This window comes from Erigeron canadensis, chromosome 2 (genome assembly GCF_010389155.1).
Source record: "Erigeron canadensis isolate Cc75 chromosome 2, C_canadensis_v1, whole genome shotgun sequence".
In the NCBI taxonomy this organism is placed as follows: domain Eukaryota; kingdom Viridiplantae; phylum Streptophyta; class Magnoliopsida; order Asterales; family Asteraceae; genus Erigeron; species Erigeron canadensis.
This window is the reverse complement of record NC_057762.1, coordinates 5,746,500-5,764,679: the sequence shown is the minus strand read 5'-3', so window position 1 is coordinate 5,764,679 and position 18,180 is coordinate 5,746,500. Positions and strand designations below refer to the sequence as shown.

Sequence of the window (18,180 nt, the reverse complement as noted above, 5' to 3'; positions counted from 1 at the left end):
AGTCGAATTACCCAAGCCGGTACCACCAAAACCAAGACAATTCTTCTAACAATCAGTTTTATTGACTATCAAATTATCAACTGAACCTATGTGACAATAACGTGGTACCACCAACCGATATCAATCACGTTGACAAAACTAATCTTTTCTTAAAATGATATTCACTATCATATCATGAACTAGTGATAATTACTTATAGACAAGTAATCATTTTAAAATCACATACACATTCAACTGGTACCACCAACGAAGAATCATATGCAACCAATACCGAAATTAATTAATGAAAAGAATTAATATCATCAAGATCACAGAACAACGATAATTAAATAAATCCTTTTGAATTAAAAATATTGCAATCACATTATCCGTCTAGTTTCATCAAGGTAGATGATTAAACAGTTAGCCACTCATGATCAATTCACAATAATGAATAAAATATAAGAGAAACATGATGTACCAATTGTTTGAAGAAAATAAAATGCTAGACAAAAAGTAGATACGATCTAGATGGGTGCCCGTAATATCTTCGATGAGTCCGCCTAAGTGTTTCACTTGATTGGAGAAGGAAGAATCTTGATAGAGCAGCTCCTAGAAAGATTTTGGATGATTGAAATTCGACCTGGGGTTTTCTATTTATACCCCTCCAAAATCTGATGCAGAAACAAGGCAGGGTCTGTTCTCCCGTGCACCCACTGCGGCGCAGTGGGGTTAAGACTTCCCTCACTGCGGCGCAGTGAGGTATTGGTCGTTCTTGACTTCGGCTGACTGCGGCGCAGTGGTTCGTGTGATCACCACTGCGGCGCAGTATGATTCCACGACTTCTTTTCTTCTTCAACAACCTGTGGCGCAGTCCTTCTGTTGCCATCCCCAATGCGGCGCAGTGGGGGTTTGTCCATGAATTTCCGTGGATCGGGGCTGCGGCGCAGTGGGCCAGTGCATCCCCACTGCGGCGCAGTCAAGAGCTTGTACATGACCAATTTATTTCGGTCTCGATTACTTGCTAAGCTCTGCCGTCTCGTCCATTCAAATCAACTCTCATCAACATAACGTACTTCCTGGCCAATAATCACCCGAAAATGTACCAAATAGACGCGTAACCTGTTTAGAGCCTGTAAACACTAACAAACACCATAAACGCGTCAGATGCATACAAAAACGACTAAAAACATATATTAAAATGGCCAATAACGATGTGGGTAATGGGTATAAATTAGTCACATCAAATATCTTCGGTAAAATTTGATAAATATGTGAAGTAATATATTATATATGTACATATATATCTTTTGGTCGAGTCCGGTTTTTGACGGTTTACGTTTTGCTCAAACCGTAACCGAACCAAGGAACCCGGTTTTTCAAAAATTAAAACGTCAGACCAGGCTTTAACAACTCAATCCGACCAAACCAATCCAAATACCCCGGTTTAATCCGGTTTTGACGGTTTGATGAACACCCCTAGTTTTAAGTTCTATTGTAACTTTGTAAGCTACCCAAATGAACGTGTGAGGGCTAAACTTAAATCAGATGAACTTCATATATATCAAGTATTGGGATGGGTTCATTTGTCTTTAGTCTTTTACCCATATATATGTATGATAATGGATAATATGTTATATATATATATATATATGGTAACACTCCGGTCAGAACACTTTTAAAATAAGAACGGTGAGAACACTTAAAAACATCATGTTGATGCATTAAAAGTCCATAAAACTAACATAGTGCTTAACTAATTATTATTATTATTTAAGTGTTTAACAACACATTGATCTGTCAAAATCGAAAAAATCACGTTTTTTATTGGATGCATCATTTTGATGAATATGCATCTAAGATGGATGCACAAAACAAAAAACGTAATTTTTTCAATTTTGACGGATCAATGTGTTGTTAAACACTTAAATAATGATAATTAGTTAAGCACTATGTTAGTTTTATGGACTTTTAATGCATCAACATGATGTTTTTAAGTGTTGTCACCGTTCTTATTTTAAAAGTGTTCTCACCGGAGTGTTACCATATATATATATAGGGATCAAATGAGAAGGAACCTTAAGGAGAGAAGGTTCGTTTTTTATTTTTTTTAGTTTGTTTTTTTTTTTAACTTTTTTTATTTTTTTCATTCTCTCTTTAATTTATTAATTCCATAGAAAAATTCTAAAAAATTTTAAAAAATTTTTATTCCAAAGGGGGTAGCCTGTAAACTATAAGCGAAGCCTCTCAATTTATGGCGGAGCCATGATGGCGAAGGACGAAGCCCGTTAGGTAGATCACCCCATCACCGATCACCCCCTATTACCTATCACCCTCTACGACCTATCACTCCCACCAACTACCCCTTATTAATATCCTTAAGGGCGAAACCCGTACCGTACCCTACCCTTACATGTATAACCCACTAACTCGGGTTGAAAATTTTTTTATTTTATATATTTTTTTATGGATTGAGTTAGTTAAAGAAAAAAAGGATGAAAAAGGTGAAAAAAAGAAAAAAAAAATCAAGAAAACAAGCTAAAAAAAATTTAAAAACGGATCTTCTCTCCGGATCTCTACCCTATATATATAACCAATTAGTAAGTTTCCAACTTGGTTAAAAGAACATAAAATACTTTATATATTGATATGATGGGACCAACAAGAAGTTAGCCTAATGGTAAGACTTAGTTGATGATCTTAAGGTTCTAGGTTCGATCGCCGTTTGATACAAAAAAATAATTCTTTTAAAGTACCCGTTACCAATGAAGCCTAGACCCACATGTGAAGTTTAAATACGCGTGTTCCATCCTTAGGGGTGCCCGGGATCATGTGGGGGTTAAGATGGAGGTATTGTACCGGCATCATATGACCCATACGTGATGAGTCGATGGGTATCCAATTATGATACCAGGGCTAGAGTTCCCTCCATTACTTTTCTTTTTTTTTTTATATGATGGAGTTCCCTCCATTACTTTTTTTTTTTTTTTTTTTCTATTTGGATTCGAGTCTCATCACTATATTTGTGAGGTGGATTAGTGGTTTGGTGTTTCATTATGCATTGGTTTGTTCATACTGTCGGTACATTTGCACTATAATTATGATTCTAAGAAGTAATTACAAGTTTAATTCATTCCTTATGACTCAATGGGTATTTTTATAAACAAAAAAAATGCACACCCAATGCTTCATAAACCAAAAAGAAAAACATGATTTTTGGCTTTTTGCTTGGTCAAATATTCAAATGAGCAAATCATAACATATATTTTAATGGGCTGGGCTCGTTATGCATTTTGGATCATGTTCAGATATTTACTAGCTACATTACATACATATAAATTTTCTTTATTTACTCCCAATCCAACTAGTCAAGCCTACCCCAGAGGCCCATACCATTTAATTCAACTTAAAGCCCAAAAAACACCACAGCGCGTTATCTCGTTAACGTGTCGGTCCCACACTACTTATCCACCTAAGATCGAAAGAACCACCTAGAAGCTTTCGGTCAAACACGTACCTACACATATATGATTCATGTCTTACGCCCCAAGCCAACCCATAATAAAACTATATCTGTGTATCTATATATACGACTTCCCCCAAAAAAATTCCAACACAAATTTAGCTAACAAAATTATTATCGTCATCTATTTCATCCTGCAAAATTTAATTCTATCTTAAGATAAAAAAAAAAATTGTCATCATGGGAGGAGGAACAGAAGCTTTTCCTGATTTAGGCCAACACTGTCAGCTTTCTGATTGCAAACAACTTGATTTTCTTCCATTCAAGTGTGATGGTTGTCACAAGGTATATATCTATACATAACTTTTTATAGTTCCCGTAATTAAATAAAAAGCTCATTGGCATAATTATATAAATTTTTTAATACATGTCCTAGCAATTGTGGAAGTTTTATTGTTGGATGGTTGTTATTGTATTATTAAGGGTCCCTTTGGTAAAGGGCTTTTTGGGTTTTTAGGAGCTTAAAAACCTCGAACTTTTAAAATGAACCTCTTTTAATGGTTTAATTAATCTTTTGATATTTATATATTGTAGGTTTTTTGTGTGGAACATAGATCATACAAGTCACACGAATGTACAAACTCGGACCATAACAGTAGAAAAGTACTCGTATGCGAAACTTGCTCAATGTCAATCGAGATTCCACGAAACAGCACAGGTGGAGAAGCCGAGATGAATTTACTTATATCGAAACACGAAAAATCTGGAGATTGTGATCCAAAAAAGAAGAAGAAACCGACTTGTGGGGTTAGACGATGTAAAGAGATCCTTACCTTTTCAAATACAAGTACTTGCAAGTCTTGCCAAAGCAAGTTTTGTTTGAAACATAGGTTTCAATCGGATCATGCGTGTAAAAGTACTAGTACGCCGGCCGTGGCTGCTGCTGCTCGTGCCGGTGGTAGAATCGGGCCGTTTTTGGTTGCTTTGGCGTCGAGAAACGGGCAAGATTGTACAAAGAAGAGTAATGGGTCTAAATTGGCTTCTAAGCCTTCTACATCTATCAAAGCTTATTAAGATTGTTGAGCATGTTTGTGTTTTGAACAAGATTGTTATGAATTAATTGTAATTCAATGCGCTTTAAAAGACGTAAATAAGGGGTGTGTTTAGTTGCTTATTGATTTGGGATTTTGGTTGCGTGTGATTTACATCTTTTATACGATCAATTATAAAAGATGTTCATATCTATATTCCTTTATAAAACAAACTACCTTTTTTTTCTTCTTAATTTTAAGAACCTGAAATAACACATTTACTTTCCATCTTAATACATCCTTATTTCTGTTTTATAGATAGTGACTAAAATGCCTTTAAAAAAATTCAACCTTTATCTCTCCCTTATGTAGAAACACATAGCAAAAACTCTAACTCAAAATTCATTCCCCTCCTCCCCCTTTGATATCCCCACCGTAACAATTCATCACATGTCTGACCACAATGAAATTATTTTTACGTTAATAACCACACCATCACCGTTGCCATTACTGCCGCTGCATTGCGTGAGCATCAATCTAGTGAATGTTAATAAAACTTGATAAATAGACATAAGTATAGAAATGTTAGACTTATTTATAAAGAAGATATATATTGAGATTGAGAAATTCTATTTGGTTCGAAAACTACGGTTTATATTGGGATATTGGAATTGGGATATTCTATTTAGTTCGAAAACTACTGTTTTATTTGTGGATGAATTGATTGGGAGTTTCGGAAACCTTGGGAATTTGTTTTTCTTTTAAAAAGGGATAAAAGTATACTAATTATGAATTAATGTTTATAACGTGAAAGAAAAACTAATTGCGTTCATTATAATAATAAAGTTTCAAATATTATTTATTTTATGTATTCGATCAATCAAAAACTTACAAATGACATCTTATATAGTTGTCATATATACATAAATACATACGATGCATAATTAGTTATATTCACAAATATTTATCCCTTTTAAGAATCTTCTTGTCATACTACATAAACAAGTTTAAGCAACCGGATAGTATTAAGATAATTTGTTATAATTATTGTTATGTAAATGTTAAATATGAAAACGAAACTTTTTATTAACTAAATTTTAGGATTGGATGCATCACCTTTAAAGGGATATATAAATGTCATAGATAGATTTTATACTAACCCGGTTAAAAGTTCTTTATCCCCCCAAAAAAATTGTAACATAGGTTTTGATTATTAGTCTTATTTCCCTTTGAAAAAAGATGTTTACAAACATACATAATATTTGAGTTGGTATAATCATTAAAAAGAAACAAAACAATCACGTGATTTGATTTGCGGAAATTCTGTTTTTAAATTATGGTTTATAATCATAGCAATATAGCATTTTTCTATAAATATATGTAGCGCTAATTAATCCAGTTGAACGAGCTCTAACACTCTAAACCATTTGAATTTTAAAATCTGTTTAAATTTGTAACATATCTGATCCACTAATTTAGTTAGCTATAATTTTCTTCATAATGGCAAAAGTTAAAACGCACAAAAACAATAAATACAAATTGAGACCATTTTGATATACTACTCGAATAATTTTAGACAAGATAATATATACTACGTATGTAATTGATTGAATATCCAAAGTTAATGGAGGGCGAAATCAACGACCAATACCCCCATTGCCATTGCTATAAAAAGTCCCAGTAACTTTCAACTTCTTACCACAACACTCTACTAAATTATACTAATGGCTTTCATTGCTTTTTTATCCTTTTTGTTAATCTCATTGTTTTCTGTTCTGCCAATTTTTGGTCATCATCTAAATTCATCACCTTTTTACTTCATCAAAAACCTTCAAGATTATGAAAAAGGTAGCATTGCACCAGCCCTCCATGACCTCAAATTATACCTAGCCCGATTCGGTTATCTAAATTACAAAAAGTTCCCTTACAACATGAGTCCCGAAAACTACTACTTTGATGAAGACCTTGAGGCTGCTCTCAAACGTTATCAAAACTTTTACCGTTTGAACCCAACGGGAAAACTAGATAAGCCCACGGTTTCACAAATGCTCTTGCCTCGTTGTGGACAGCGTGATATCAGATATAACCAACCTAACACAAATTTTTTACATACCGTGTCTCATTATAAACTCTTTCCTGGCTTTTTTAGATGGCCTGCGGGTAAAACCAACCTCACGTATGCATTCAACCTAAGCTTTCCAAATGAATATATACCTCCTGTCATTCGTGCTTTCGACACCTGGGCTTTGGCTTCTTCTGGATACTTCACATTTACTAGAGTTGAAGAAATCACGGGTGCAGATTTAAAGATCGGGCTTGAAAGAGGGGAGCATGGAGATGGGCAAGCTTTTGATGGGCCTTATGGTATAATAGCACATGCTTATGCGCCAACAGACGGAAGATTTCATTATGATGCAGATGAGAATTGGTCTGTTGGGCCTGGACCCGTTCCTTCAACACTTGATTTGGAGACAGTGGCTCTTCATGAAATAGGACATCTGCTTGGATTAGACCATAGCAAAGATGAAAATGCCATAATGTGGAGTATAATTTATGATGGGTCTGTAAAAGGATTGGCTTTAGATGATATTTTAGGGCTGAAGGCTTTGTATGGGCTTATGAATGGGCCTTAGAAGGTTTTCGGGCACTAAATGGTTCTCGGGTCATTCATGTCACCTGCGTGACCCTGTGCAGTTACTAAGAGCCGGGTCACGGGCATGTGTGGAAGCAGAACTTTTTTTTTTATAATCAGGGCCAGTCAATATCTATGAATTGCTTGCCAAGCAGTAGTAAAATAGTTTTTATTTTGAGTCTATTTATGCACTGTTAAGTTGTAAAAGTTCCTTGGCAACTTCTAATAGCATTTTCTAGCTTTATAAAGAACAAAATTTCTGAAAGTACCAACTGTTGTTCCTATGCATCTTGATCTATTAATATAGTGTTCCCATAAACCATATCCCTGTATTAGAGTGGCACATCTGATGGAATTTCACAACATTCGTGCTGCTGAGGGTACAAACATGACCCCATCACCGGGTTTCATAGACAAACCAGCTCCATGAACCGGCAACACGCATTTGAGGCTCAAAAAAGATACAATTATATACTTATAAAATTTATGCAAACAGATATCTGTTGGAGTGTTTTCAATACGTTTACACAAGATTTTTCTTTATATTATATCACTTTTAAAAGTGGTGTATGTCTAATACCTTGAAATTACAACAAACAACTAGCAACTTGTCTTAGCTACTGGTATAAACTAATTACTCCATATCTAATCAAATATTGAAATCTTATAACATCGATCATGGTGATTATTCTGAAATGAACATCCAAACATCCATATATTTATATCAACTCAAGACATCGTAAGCATATCAACGAACACTTCACGAACTCCATCGATTCAATAAGTTGTACAGGTGTAATACAGATAAATGCACGGATAAAAGGATGATCCATCAGTAGGTAAAAAGACTAATCAGTAAACACAAATTGGGTACATTGCAAGGAAACCAAACAAGTAGGCAACAATTTCTTCATTCTATCTATAAACTCAAAAATTATCAGAAGGCAGAAAGCAAACAATTCCAAAAGAAAATGCCACAATGTTAGAGGACATCCAGGAATGAAAATTGTTTCAATTTCATGAGAAGGAATGAAAGTTGTTTCAATTTCATGAAAAGGGGTTACAACTTCAGGAGTCACAAGATGAATAGATCTATCCTGGATTTCAATATATCAACAAAAGGCTCTAAATAAGTAACAAAACTAGTAATAGGAAAACTGATTTTAATCTTAAAGCTAGCAAAAAGCCTTAACTCCATCGTTGTTCCTAAATATATCATTTTACATGATGCACTTTGCATAGTGGTAAGTCAATGCTCTACCAATGTGAAGCAGGCAACAAACCAAGTAATTTGATGCTGCAGATCCAACTCCAGTCACTTGAATACTGCTAAACCCGGACCAATCGTGTAGTCTATATCTGCTTTTGGACATAATATAAGCAATCATAATACATGGACTTATTTAGTCATGACACTATTCATGTACGTTTAACATAAATTGGGTACATGATTCTCAAAACTCTTCAGGAAACCAAGAAACTGTAGCTCAGCATATTTCAAAAACGTTATGAGTGCCACTGGTTCTTCCAACAACTCCTTCTCTTTCAAGATTTTATAAATCTCATACCTTGGTTTTACCCGTTTCTCTAAACTCAATGTCATAGAAGACGCGCAACCAATCAAATACGAAGGGGTATAACCTAACTCTATCATGAAGAAGTTTAACTTATCCGTAAGTGTAGTTACCGACTTAGTAAAACAGTAAGGTTGAGACCTAATCATAGACGCTATTTCGTTATCAGACCAACCAAAACTTCTAAACACTTGTTTCTTCTCCTCTATTTCAGAGTCACGACGATACATAACCACAACTAACCCATGAACAAAATTTGGTTCACGACGAGAAATCCCCAATTTACGTTCGACATATTCCATCTTACTTTTAAACAATTCTGGTTCTTTCTGCATACGCTTAGAATGGTCGCGCAACAGCCTTGAAATTTTCACATCCGGTACACCATACCGTCTTAATAAAGTAACATTTGCATATATTCTTTTAAGCTTATCGGTGTTTAACAACACCAAATGTAAATGCTTATTCTCATCAAACAAACCTACGTTTTGAAATATCGAAGCATTCGTCGAAATCCGATTTATCAAAGAATTAGTCCACCTAAAACTCTTAACAGCTTGAATCACATTTTCATTACTACCTCCCCCTAATCTTTTTAAAATATCAAGCCCGGGAATAATCTGGGTATGTAACCCGCACCTAAATATAGGGTTTGGTGAGGTCTGCAAGTTAGGATATGTGGAGCATAAAAGATGATATCTTTGATCTGGTAAATCTTGAAATTTTTAACAACTGATTCATAGTTAGAAGTGGATTTGGGATGAGGAAAGTTACCTCTGGAAGAGATGGAAATGGCGTCTTGTTTGGAGAAGAGGAAAGTGTTGATGAGGTAATCGACTATGAAATTATTGGGATTCTGATCGCCGGAAATTGGTAGAGCAACGGAGGAGTGGTGACGAAAACCATTTGACCGGAATCGGAACAAACCGGAGATTCGATACATGGTGTGATGATGGTAGACTGAACTTGGTATGACAAGAAATTGGGATTTCTTCATTTTCAAATTTTAGCTTTTTTTTCCTTTTTTTTTTTAATAAAAGTAAAAATAAAACTTATTTAGCATTTTTACTAGGATATTCATTGAGTTTTGTACTTCAGGATCTCTTTCTTTCTCCCCCATTTCTTATGTTGTTATTGAAAAAGAATAAGCGCTATCCATTGAGTAAAGTAAAAAAGGGTTTTTTACATTGATTTCGATGGTTGGTGGCCCCTTCGAGAGTTACGGGTCCTTGTCGCTGCATAAGTGGTAGCTCGCGCTCAAAAGTCTTCCGACACGAGTCCTAGTCGTTGCGCTGCGGTCTGTTTCCCGGCTTCGCTTGCACGATTTTAACTTAAAAGTGGTACATGATAATTTGCTTGACATGAGTGTTTTATATGATGGAATCGAACCAGAAGAAAAGAAATGAGAAAAACATCTCTTATTTAGTTGCATTAGAAAAACTACAGGTTATTAGGCAATTAATAACATGTGATTGTTTAACAAGTTACGTATTGTATTTTTTTAATAATAGAAAGTTTAACAAGTTGTAACTACGAACTTGTATAACAAATTTTAGTTGTACAATTTTAATTTTGCATTGGGCCATATCGATGAAGACATATTATAGCATGGTTTGGATTAATGGTATTTATCTTGTTTTTTGGAGACAAAGATTATGAGTTCAATTATCATACCATGCAAGAAAGACCTTTTTTACCATTTAGGTAGAAAGTGAAAGTAGTCTCTCCACTTAAGTAGAGATAAGATTTGCCTACGTCTTGACATCCCATATTAAGACTTAAAACTCACAAAACTCTTCCAAGTATATTTCAAACATAAAAAAAAAACCAAATATTTAAATAATATGCATAAAAATGTGTATAACAAAAGATGTAGACAAATAGAAAAATTGATGTTTAATAAACAAAAATATAATACATATGTTAATAAGTGAACTAAATTTGCATATTTTGTATATAAGAAAAAGTTAAATTAGGGACTCTTTATTTTAGGGACTCCTTCTACCTACTTCTCCGGCCACCACCACCACTACCACCATAATCACTTCCGACCACCACCGTGATCCTCCACCGACGGTGACCATCTCCGGCAAGTACAATTTTTTTTAAGTAGATCACCCATAACCGGTGACCCCTTATGAACTATCACCCTCTATTACCTATCACACTATGACCTATCACCCTCAATGATCTATCTCCCCACCAGCTTTGGTTTATGAATATTGATGTGTGAAATTCGAGTTAAATTTAAATACTAGAAATACTCTGAATCAAATACCACACACAATCGGGCAGTGGACCCGTCCGTATGCAAAATAGACTAAAGTAAGTCCAGGTTCGTTCCATAGAGACTACAAAGAGCTAGCGAGTTTTAAGTAGCTAAAAAGAGTGTGGTTTTTAAAGACACCACGTCATCTTGATTTTTGTATTGAAAAGTTAGTTTATTGAAAGAGTTAGAAATTCCGAAGAATTTATCGAAAAGAGAATTGTCTTATTATCAAATAGAATTAAAAGATCATCCACTTCGACTCCATGACACACATTATTTAGGTTGCATCTATGTTCAAACCAATTCAACTTGTTGATTTTATAATGAGGTTAGACAAAGAACTCACTAGTTGTACACCTAGCTTATTACCCTATCCGACCCATTAACCAATCTTTCGACCCCTAAGTTCTGGTGACCACCTTCACTATCAAGACCTTGACGAATTTGTATTGTTATTGTAAAAAATCTTGTCTATCGATTTTACCAAACCGTTAACACTTTGAATTCTATTATATATTGTCGTTTATTGTCTTGTTACCACAAGTCAACACCTATTAATTGTACCCAATTAACTAGAACAGTGTACTCCTAAACTTAGATACCTCTAAATCATTCATACATTATCAACAAAACAGTAGATAAGAGCACAAGAACTCAAAACATTAAGATTACAACAAAACGTTTAACAATCAACTTGAATTCAAAAGATTATGCAACCATTATTCAATGTGTCACTTCATCTTAGTGGATGATGAAGTTATTTAGTTAGACATAATCATAAATAAGTTACAAATAGTAAAAGAAAGAGTAACATCTTGTACCAAAGTGCGAAAGAGAATGAAAAGCTAAGAAAATCGACGTTTGATTGCCTTGAAACTCACGAGCAACCCTTAGATCTTGGTAGACGAAAAAGCTGCTGAAGATTGCCTCAAAGAACCCTAAAATCGACTGGAAGTGAATGTGTATCGAATGGGAGGGTTTTGGTCTTGTATTTATAGTGTTTCGCAAAAGTCTTCATAAACCGACCTACAGGTGCGGCGCACCTGGCCGTGTTTCCAATTTTATCTCTGCCCGATATGCTACGCACCACAGGGTTGGTGCACCGCACCTCCCTGTTTTCTCACATCTTCCAACTCCCTGATCAAAATATGCTCCGCACCAGCCTTCCAGGTGCGACGCACCAGCTCTGTTTTCAGCCAAAACTTGTAATTTTTATTCCGTCTTCACTCGTACACGTCCACAAACCATCCTAATGCATCTTTTAATCATCCGAAAGCCGTTTCTAACCATTTTACCTGTTCTAAACTTGCAATCACTAACAATACCATCAAAGCATCGAATATACATGTAATTTGCACATAATTAAGCTTAAAACGACTTAGAAACGATATGAGAATTTATATATAAATGAACATATCAATATCCTTAAGGACAAAGCCTGCTCCGAATCATAATTTTTATTTAACTTACACACGTGTAAGTTGTACTTACACATGTGTAAGTCTCGCCGGAGATGATCGGTGGTGATTAGATCTGATGAAAATGGACGGTCTAGATCGAGTCCCTAACAGTCTCTAAAATAAGGAGTCCATAATCTAACTCACCCCTTTGTGTACATATATATATATACTTACTAGACATTCTTATTTGCAAGGCCTATACTTATAAGGAATCGCTTTTAACCCACTTCTAACACTATTTATCACTTCTAGACACACCAAGAACACCCCTTCCTTATAACCCCTACTTCTAACCCACTTCTAACACTATTCATCCATTATTATATTATTTCATTTTATATTTTTCACAAAATTAAACAAACACAATCTATTATAAATAAAACACATTTTATTATTAGAAAAACAAATTGCAACACTTATAAAAAACATAAAACACATTACATTTATTTAAAAACTTAAACATAAATTGTGAAAAAATCACATTATTATAAGAAAAAAAAAATTGACATCAACGTTGACGGCCGTGTTCCGGGAGGTTCCAAACATGTTCAACCAAAGCATTGCGGAGTTCATGGTGAGTCCTTCTATCGCGCAACTCCCCGTACATACGAAGCTGCGTTGAACACCTTTCAGACCACGTGCGAGTTGGGAGGACAGTGTTAACTATCAACTCTTTTTCAAACTCTGTAATTGCGCCCCCGTTATCTTCAACGATCATGTTGTGCAGAATCACACAACATAACATGATACGTTTTATCTTGTTCACACTGTAGGCCCGGGCTTGTTGCTCAACAATCTGCCAACGACCTTGAAGAACCCCAAATGCTCGCTCGACATCCTTCCTTGCAGCTTCTTGGTATCTCTTGAACTTGGTGGTTTTCGGCTCCATCGGGCACTTGAAAGACTTGATAAGAGTGGCCCATTCAGGATAAATACCATCTGCCAGGTAATATCCCTTTACAAACCGGTGGCCATTCACCGAAAACTCTACTTTAGGAGCCCTTTCCTAAAGCAAATCGTCGAACAAATCTGATTCGTTGAAGACATTGATGTCGTTGTTCGAACCAGCAGGGCCAAAGTAAGCATGCCAGATCCACAAATCATCGGAAGCAACCGCTTCAAGCATGATTGTGGGATGCCCCTTGTCGCCTCGCGTGTACTGCCCTTGCCATGCCACCGGACAGTTCCTCCACCCCCAATGCATGCAATCTATGCTACCAAGCATACCCGAAAAACCCGAAAAATTGGGATTTCTTCATTTTCAAATTTTAGGGTTTTTTTTAATAAATAAAAGTAAAAATAAAACATATTTAGCACTTTTAACTAAGAACTTTTTTTTTCTTTTAAAGTTGACTAAGATATTACTTAACAAGAGTGTTTTGTAGGATGGAATCAAATAAGAAGAAAAGAAATGAAATTTTTTTTTCTTATTTAGTTGCATTAGAAAAACTACTTGGTTATTAGGCAATTAATAACACGTGTTTGTACTTACCATTATAACCCAGTGATTGAGCACCAACTTTACATGTTATAGGTCTTGAGTTTGAGACATGAGAAAGACATTTAAATGATTTTTACAAATAAATGTTTGAGTCCTATAGAAGGGGCAAAGTTATATCCCAATTAAATGTCAAGGAAACAAGGGTGTTTGTAAAGAAACATATTGGTGTAAAACGAAGGTCTAAGCGTTGTTAAATAATTTTTGTTAGACTGAACTAACAAATAATTTTTGTGAAAAAAAAACTAAATTGATAAATAATACTTTATGTATTAAGTAATAAATAGGTGATTTATAGTTATTTTTTATTAAGTTAAAAAGAAACATAAAATATGACTTAATGTGTTAAATTCCTAGTTATTAATTTTATTAAGAAAATGTAAATGAGGCCACGACATAACCTTTATTTTTTAGTGCAAGATATGTGCAACCTAAACTGTTTTCGAGTGGATTCGAAGTAGATCACTTTCAATTCTTCTGTTTAAAACAAAAACTCTTTTCGATTCACTATTCGAAATTACTAACTTGATTCTATTTCTACTAACTAACTTTCCAAAGCAAAGTGACAACACGGTCACAACCCTCAATTACTTTGAATTGCATTATTTGAACAGCTTCTCTAACAATAGTCTTTGTGTTCAATATCGTATTTACCAAGTTAACTATATTGTTTATGAACGGGTCCCGCAAATGTGTAATAGTCAGTCGCTAGGTGATTCGCGTTATAAACTTTAAGACTCGAAATTACACATCAAGTTAATACATCTATATTATCTAATAAAACAAATCATCCATTTTTATCCTCAAACTTTCTGTCTTTGAAAAACCAAAAATATTTTTTTTCTTTATTCACTAATTTAAACATCTCAATCTAATATACATATAATACCTTTAATGAAATAATTTACAGTATAGATTCCCAAACACTTAAAATAACTACAATACTACCTTTAACATCAATTACCTTTTACATTCACGACCATCGTTGCCCCATCACCATCATCACTGTCGTCTTCACTGCCACCCCCACCACCGTCATCACCGCCACCTCCGCTATCATTACCCCACTGCCGTCGCATTGTGCGGGCATAAATCTAGTTATATAAAAAGTTTATTGGTTCTTTTTTTTTAAACGAACCAAAAAGATTTTTATTATGAAGGTGGATTTTAACAAGGCTTATGATAATGTAAATTGGGGCTTTCTCATTCACACTATGGAAAACCTAGGTTTTCCTAACAGGTGGTGCAACTGGATTTATGGTATCCTCTCCTCTGCTAGGGCATCGGTGTTGGTAAACGGGGCACCCACTTCTGAGTGATAGACTAATATTGGACGGGCCTCTAATATTGAATGAGGCCGTTTCATGGGCTAGGAAAGAAAAGAAAAAGATTTTTATTATGAAGGTGGATTTTAACAAGGCTTATGATAATGTAAATTGGGGCTTTCTCATTCACACTATGGAAAACCTAGGTTTTCCTAACAGGTGGTGCAACTGGATTTATGGTATCCTCTCCTCTGCTAGGGCATCAGTGTTGGTAAACGGGGCACCCACCTTCGAGTTCCAGTGTCACAAAGGGATGAGACAAGGAGACCCCTTATCCCCCTTCCTTTTCTTATTGGTGATGGAGGTTCTGTCGAGGCTCATGACCAAAGCCTGCGAAGCTGGAGCGATTTGTGGGTTGCAACTTCCTAATCAAGGTCCAACTCTTTCCCATTTACTTTATGCAGATGACTGTACGTTTGTGGGGGTTTGGAGTAAGGAAAATTTAAAGAAGATTACTCATCTTTTAAGAGTTTTCTATATTATTTCGGGCTTGAAAATCAATTTGAGCAAGTCTAGTTTAATCGGGGTGGGGGTGGAGGACATTGAGGTGAGTAGGATGGCGGAAATAGTTCATTGTAAGCGTGGCTCTCTTCTTTTCGACCACCTTAGTATTAGAATAGGTGGGAATATGAATAGAATTTCCAATTGGGACTTCCTGTTCAATATTTTCAAATCAAGACTTGCTATATGGAAAGCGAGGAGTCTATCGATGGCAGGGAGGATTACTTTGATCAAATCAGTGATGGAAAGTATTCCTTCTTATTACTTTTCTTTGTTTAAAGTTCTTGAAAAAGTTGTGAATGGGTTGGAGGCGATTATTAGAAAATTTTTATGGAGTGGGTCGAGTAACAACAAGAAAATTCATTGGGTATCATGGGAGAGGGTTACTTTACCTATTTCGTCTGGTGGGTTGGGGTTGTCCAAGTTGAAAGATATAAACATTGCCCTACTGTCTAAATGGCTATGGCGTTATAGGAATGAACAAGAAGCTCTATGGAAGAGGGTCATTGATTCGATTCATGAAACTAGGAGGTGTTGGGAGCCTATGCCTATAAACAGTGGGGTGTCGGGGGTATGGAAGGCGATCGTGGGCTGCATAAATAAAGTGAAGGTTGGTGATAAATATTTGGGAAGGTGCTTTAAAGGTATATGTGGATCGGGTGATAATATTAGGTTCTGGCTTGACATTTGGACAAGTGAGAGACCTCTAAAACTGGTTTTCCCTCACTTGTTCAAGTTTGAAAGGAAGAAAAAATGTTTGGTGAAAGAGAGATTTGGTGGCAATAGCTTGGTGTTAGGGTCTGATTAGTCGTGGAGCCGAGCCCCTCAATCTTTGGATGAAAGGGATGAATGGGAGAGTCTAAAAAATTTGCTCGATGGCATTGTGTTGAATTAACAAAGAGATAGATGGAAATGGTTAGGAAGTAAAGATTTGGAATTCTCTGTCAAAGGAGTGAAAGAATTTCTTAGAAGTGAGGCTATTCAAAATAATAATTTTGTGTTCAAGTGGTCGAAATGGGTGATGAAGAAGTGTAATGTATTCATGTGGAGAGTTTCGATTAATCGGGTTCCAACCTTACTTGCTTTTAAAGAAAGGAAGTGTCAATATGGAAGCTTAGCATGTGGTTTGTGTCAAGAGGCAGACGAATCCATCGAGCATTTGTTGTGCTCGTGCTGGGTGGCGATGGATATATGGTATAGAATTAGCATGTGGTGTAAGGTTAACCCTCTTTTCTTTTTCTCTATAAAAGATATCTTTGATATTAGCAAGAACGTGGACTAGGCAGAAGAACAAGGAAAGTGTTTAAAGGCGTGGTATTTGTCACGTGTTGGTGCTTGTGGAAGGCGAGGAATGAGAAGAAATTTGAAGGTAAACCGGTAAAAGTGGAGGAAATTATCCAAGATATCATGACTACGAGTTACCTATGGTACAAGAATAAGTCTAGATGTTATTCACTTAGTTGGCAAGATTGGGTTTCGTTTGATGTAAATGTGTAAATAGTCGATGTATATTGTTAGCCACTCCTTAATTTTGGGAGTTGGCGAGTGATGAATAAAATTTACTTTTCAAAAAAAATAAATAAATGTTTATTAAAGTATTATTGTTAGGGTATCCCCATGAGAGCCTGGTCATAAGCGAATGCACTCTATCAAATCGAGTAAGTTCGGATTTGTACTTTATTTATCGAGATTTAACATTGTTTTAATAATGTATTTTATTTACTAACTTATAATTTTTATTTTGAGTATTTAGAAATTAAAAGAGTTATAAACTCATAAGTTTTGATGAATAGTGATGCATCAAATTTGGTATTAATGATCAAGGTGTTGATAAATCAATTCAAGATAAAGAGAAAACATGAACATATAAAGATAACATTTTATTTAGTAAGTTATATACTCGTAGTTAGTTTTGATGAATAGTGATGCATCAAATTTGGTATTTTATCAAAGTGCTGATAAATCAATTCAAGATAAAGAGAAAAGATGAACATAGGGTTGGTGATTCATTGGTAAGGTCTTTGACTTTGGGGAAATCCATCAGGGTTCAAATCCCACTAGTTCTTGATTGTTTCAGTGTGTTGGGTGTGTTTTGGGGGATTAGTTCTTTAAGTGTTTTTTCTGATGTAACGCTGACAGAGTCTAATTATTGAGGGATGAGTGATAGAGCCTCTTATCATCTTTGGCAGAACATGTGAACTCTAAAAAATCTCTCTATATTTGATAGAGGTAAAAATGTATATATTTCAACCTCCTCATATATTATCAAAAATGATATTGAGACTCAAAATCTGTAAAAGACGTTATTGGGTTAGTTACCTTTTTCCTGGTAGCAAAATGCACATTCAATTCATACGTTTGTATTAACCAAAACATTGTTGAATTTGTCTAAATCCAACGAGACCACCGATTCCCAAAAGTACACGACTTGATCGTATCTGTGGTCAC

At 35.3% G+C, this 18,180-nt stretch overlaps 3 protein-coding genes across 3 annotated transcripts; 2 read left to right on the top strand and 1 right to left on the bottom strand.

The window, feature by feature from the left end:
• Window positions 1–3,551: 3,551 nt before the first annotated feature.
• LOC122589182 (zinc finger AN1 domain-containing stress-associated protein 12) lies at window positions 3,552–4,616 on the top strand. Its single transcript, XM_043761432.1, has 2 exons — window positions 3,552–3,787; window positions 4,037–4,616. Exons 1-2 carry the CDS (start codon window positions 3,683–3,685, stop codon window positions 4,514–4,516), a joined length of 585 nt encoding a protein of 194 aa, XP_043617367.1. The 5' UTR covers window positions 3,552–3,682; the 3' UTR covers window positions 4,517–4,616.
• A 1,581-nt stretch (window positions 4,617–6,197) lies between these two features.
• On the top strand, window positions 6,198–7,106 carry LOC122587591 (metalloendoproteinase 2-MMP-like). Its single transcript, XM_043759769.1, has one exon. It carries the CDS (start codon window positions 6,198–6,200, stop codon window positions 7,104–7,106), a length of 909 nt encoding a protein of 302 aa, XP_043615704.1.
• A 5,810-nt stretch (window positions 7,107–12,916) lies between these two features.
• Window positions 12,917–14,985, bottom strand: LOC122587590. The gene is made up of 2 exons (XM_043759768.1): window positions 14,878–14,985; window positions 12,917–13,414 (listed from the first exon to the last, which is right to left on the bottom strand). Exons 1-2 carry the CDS (start codon window positions 14,983–14,985, stop codon window positions 12,917–12,919), a joined length of 606 nt encoding a protein of 201 aa, XP_043615703.1.
• Window positions 14,986–18,180: the final 3,195 nt, after the last annotated feature.

Bases quoted from the DNA above. Each gene is read 5' to 3' on its own strand.
- LOC122589182 (XM_043761432.1), top strand. From the start codon at position 3,683: ATGGGAGGAGGAACAGAAGCTTTTCCTGATTTAGGCCAACACTGTCAG. The intron at 3,788-4,036 runs GTATATATCTAT...TATATATTGTAG, and splicing joins AGTGTGATGGTTGTCACAAG to GTTTTTTGTGTGGAACATAG.
- LOC122587591 (XM_043759769.1), top strand. From the start codon at position 6,198: ATGGCTTTCATTGCTTTTTTATCCTTTTTGTTAATCTCATTGTTTTCT.
- LOC122587590 (XM_043759768.1), bottom strand. From the start codon at position 14,985: ATGCGACGGCAGTGGGGTAATGATAGCGGAGGTGGCGGTGATGACGGT. The intron at 13,415-14,877 runs GTAAAAGGTAAT...GATTTGCTTTAG, and splicing joins GGGCAACGATGGTCGTGAAT to GAAAGGGCTCCTAAAGTAGA.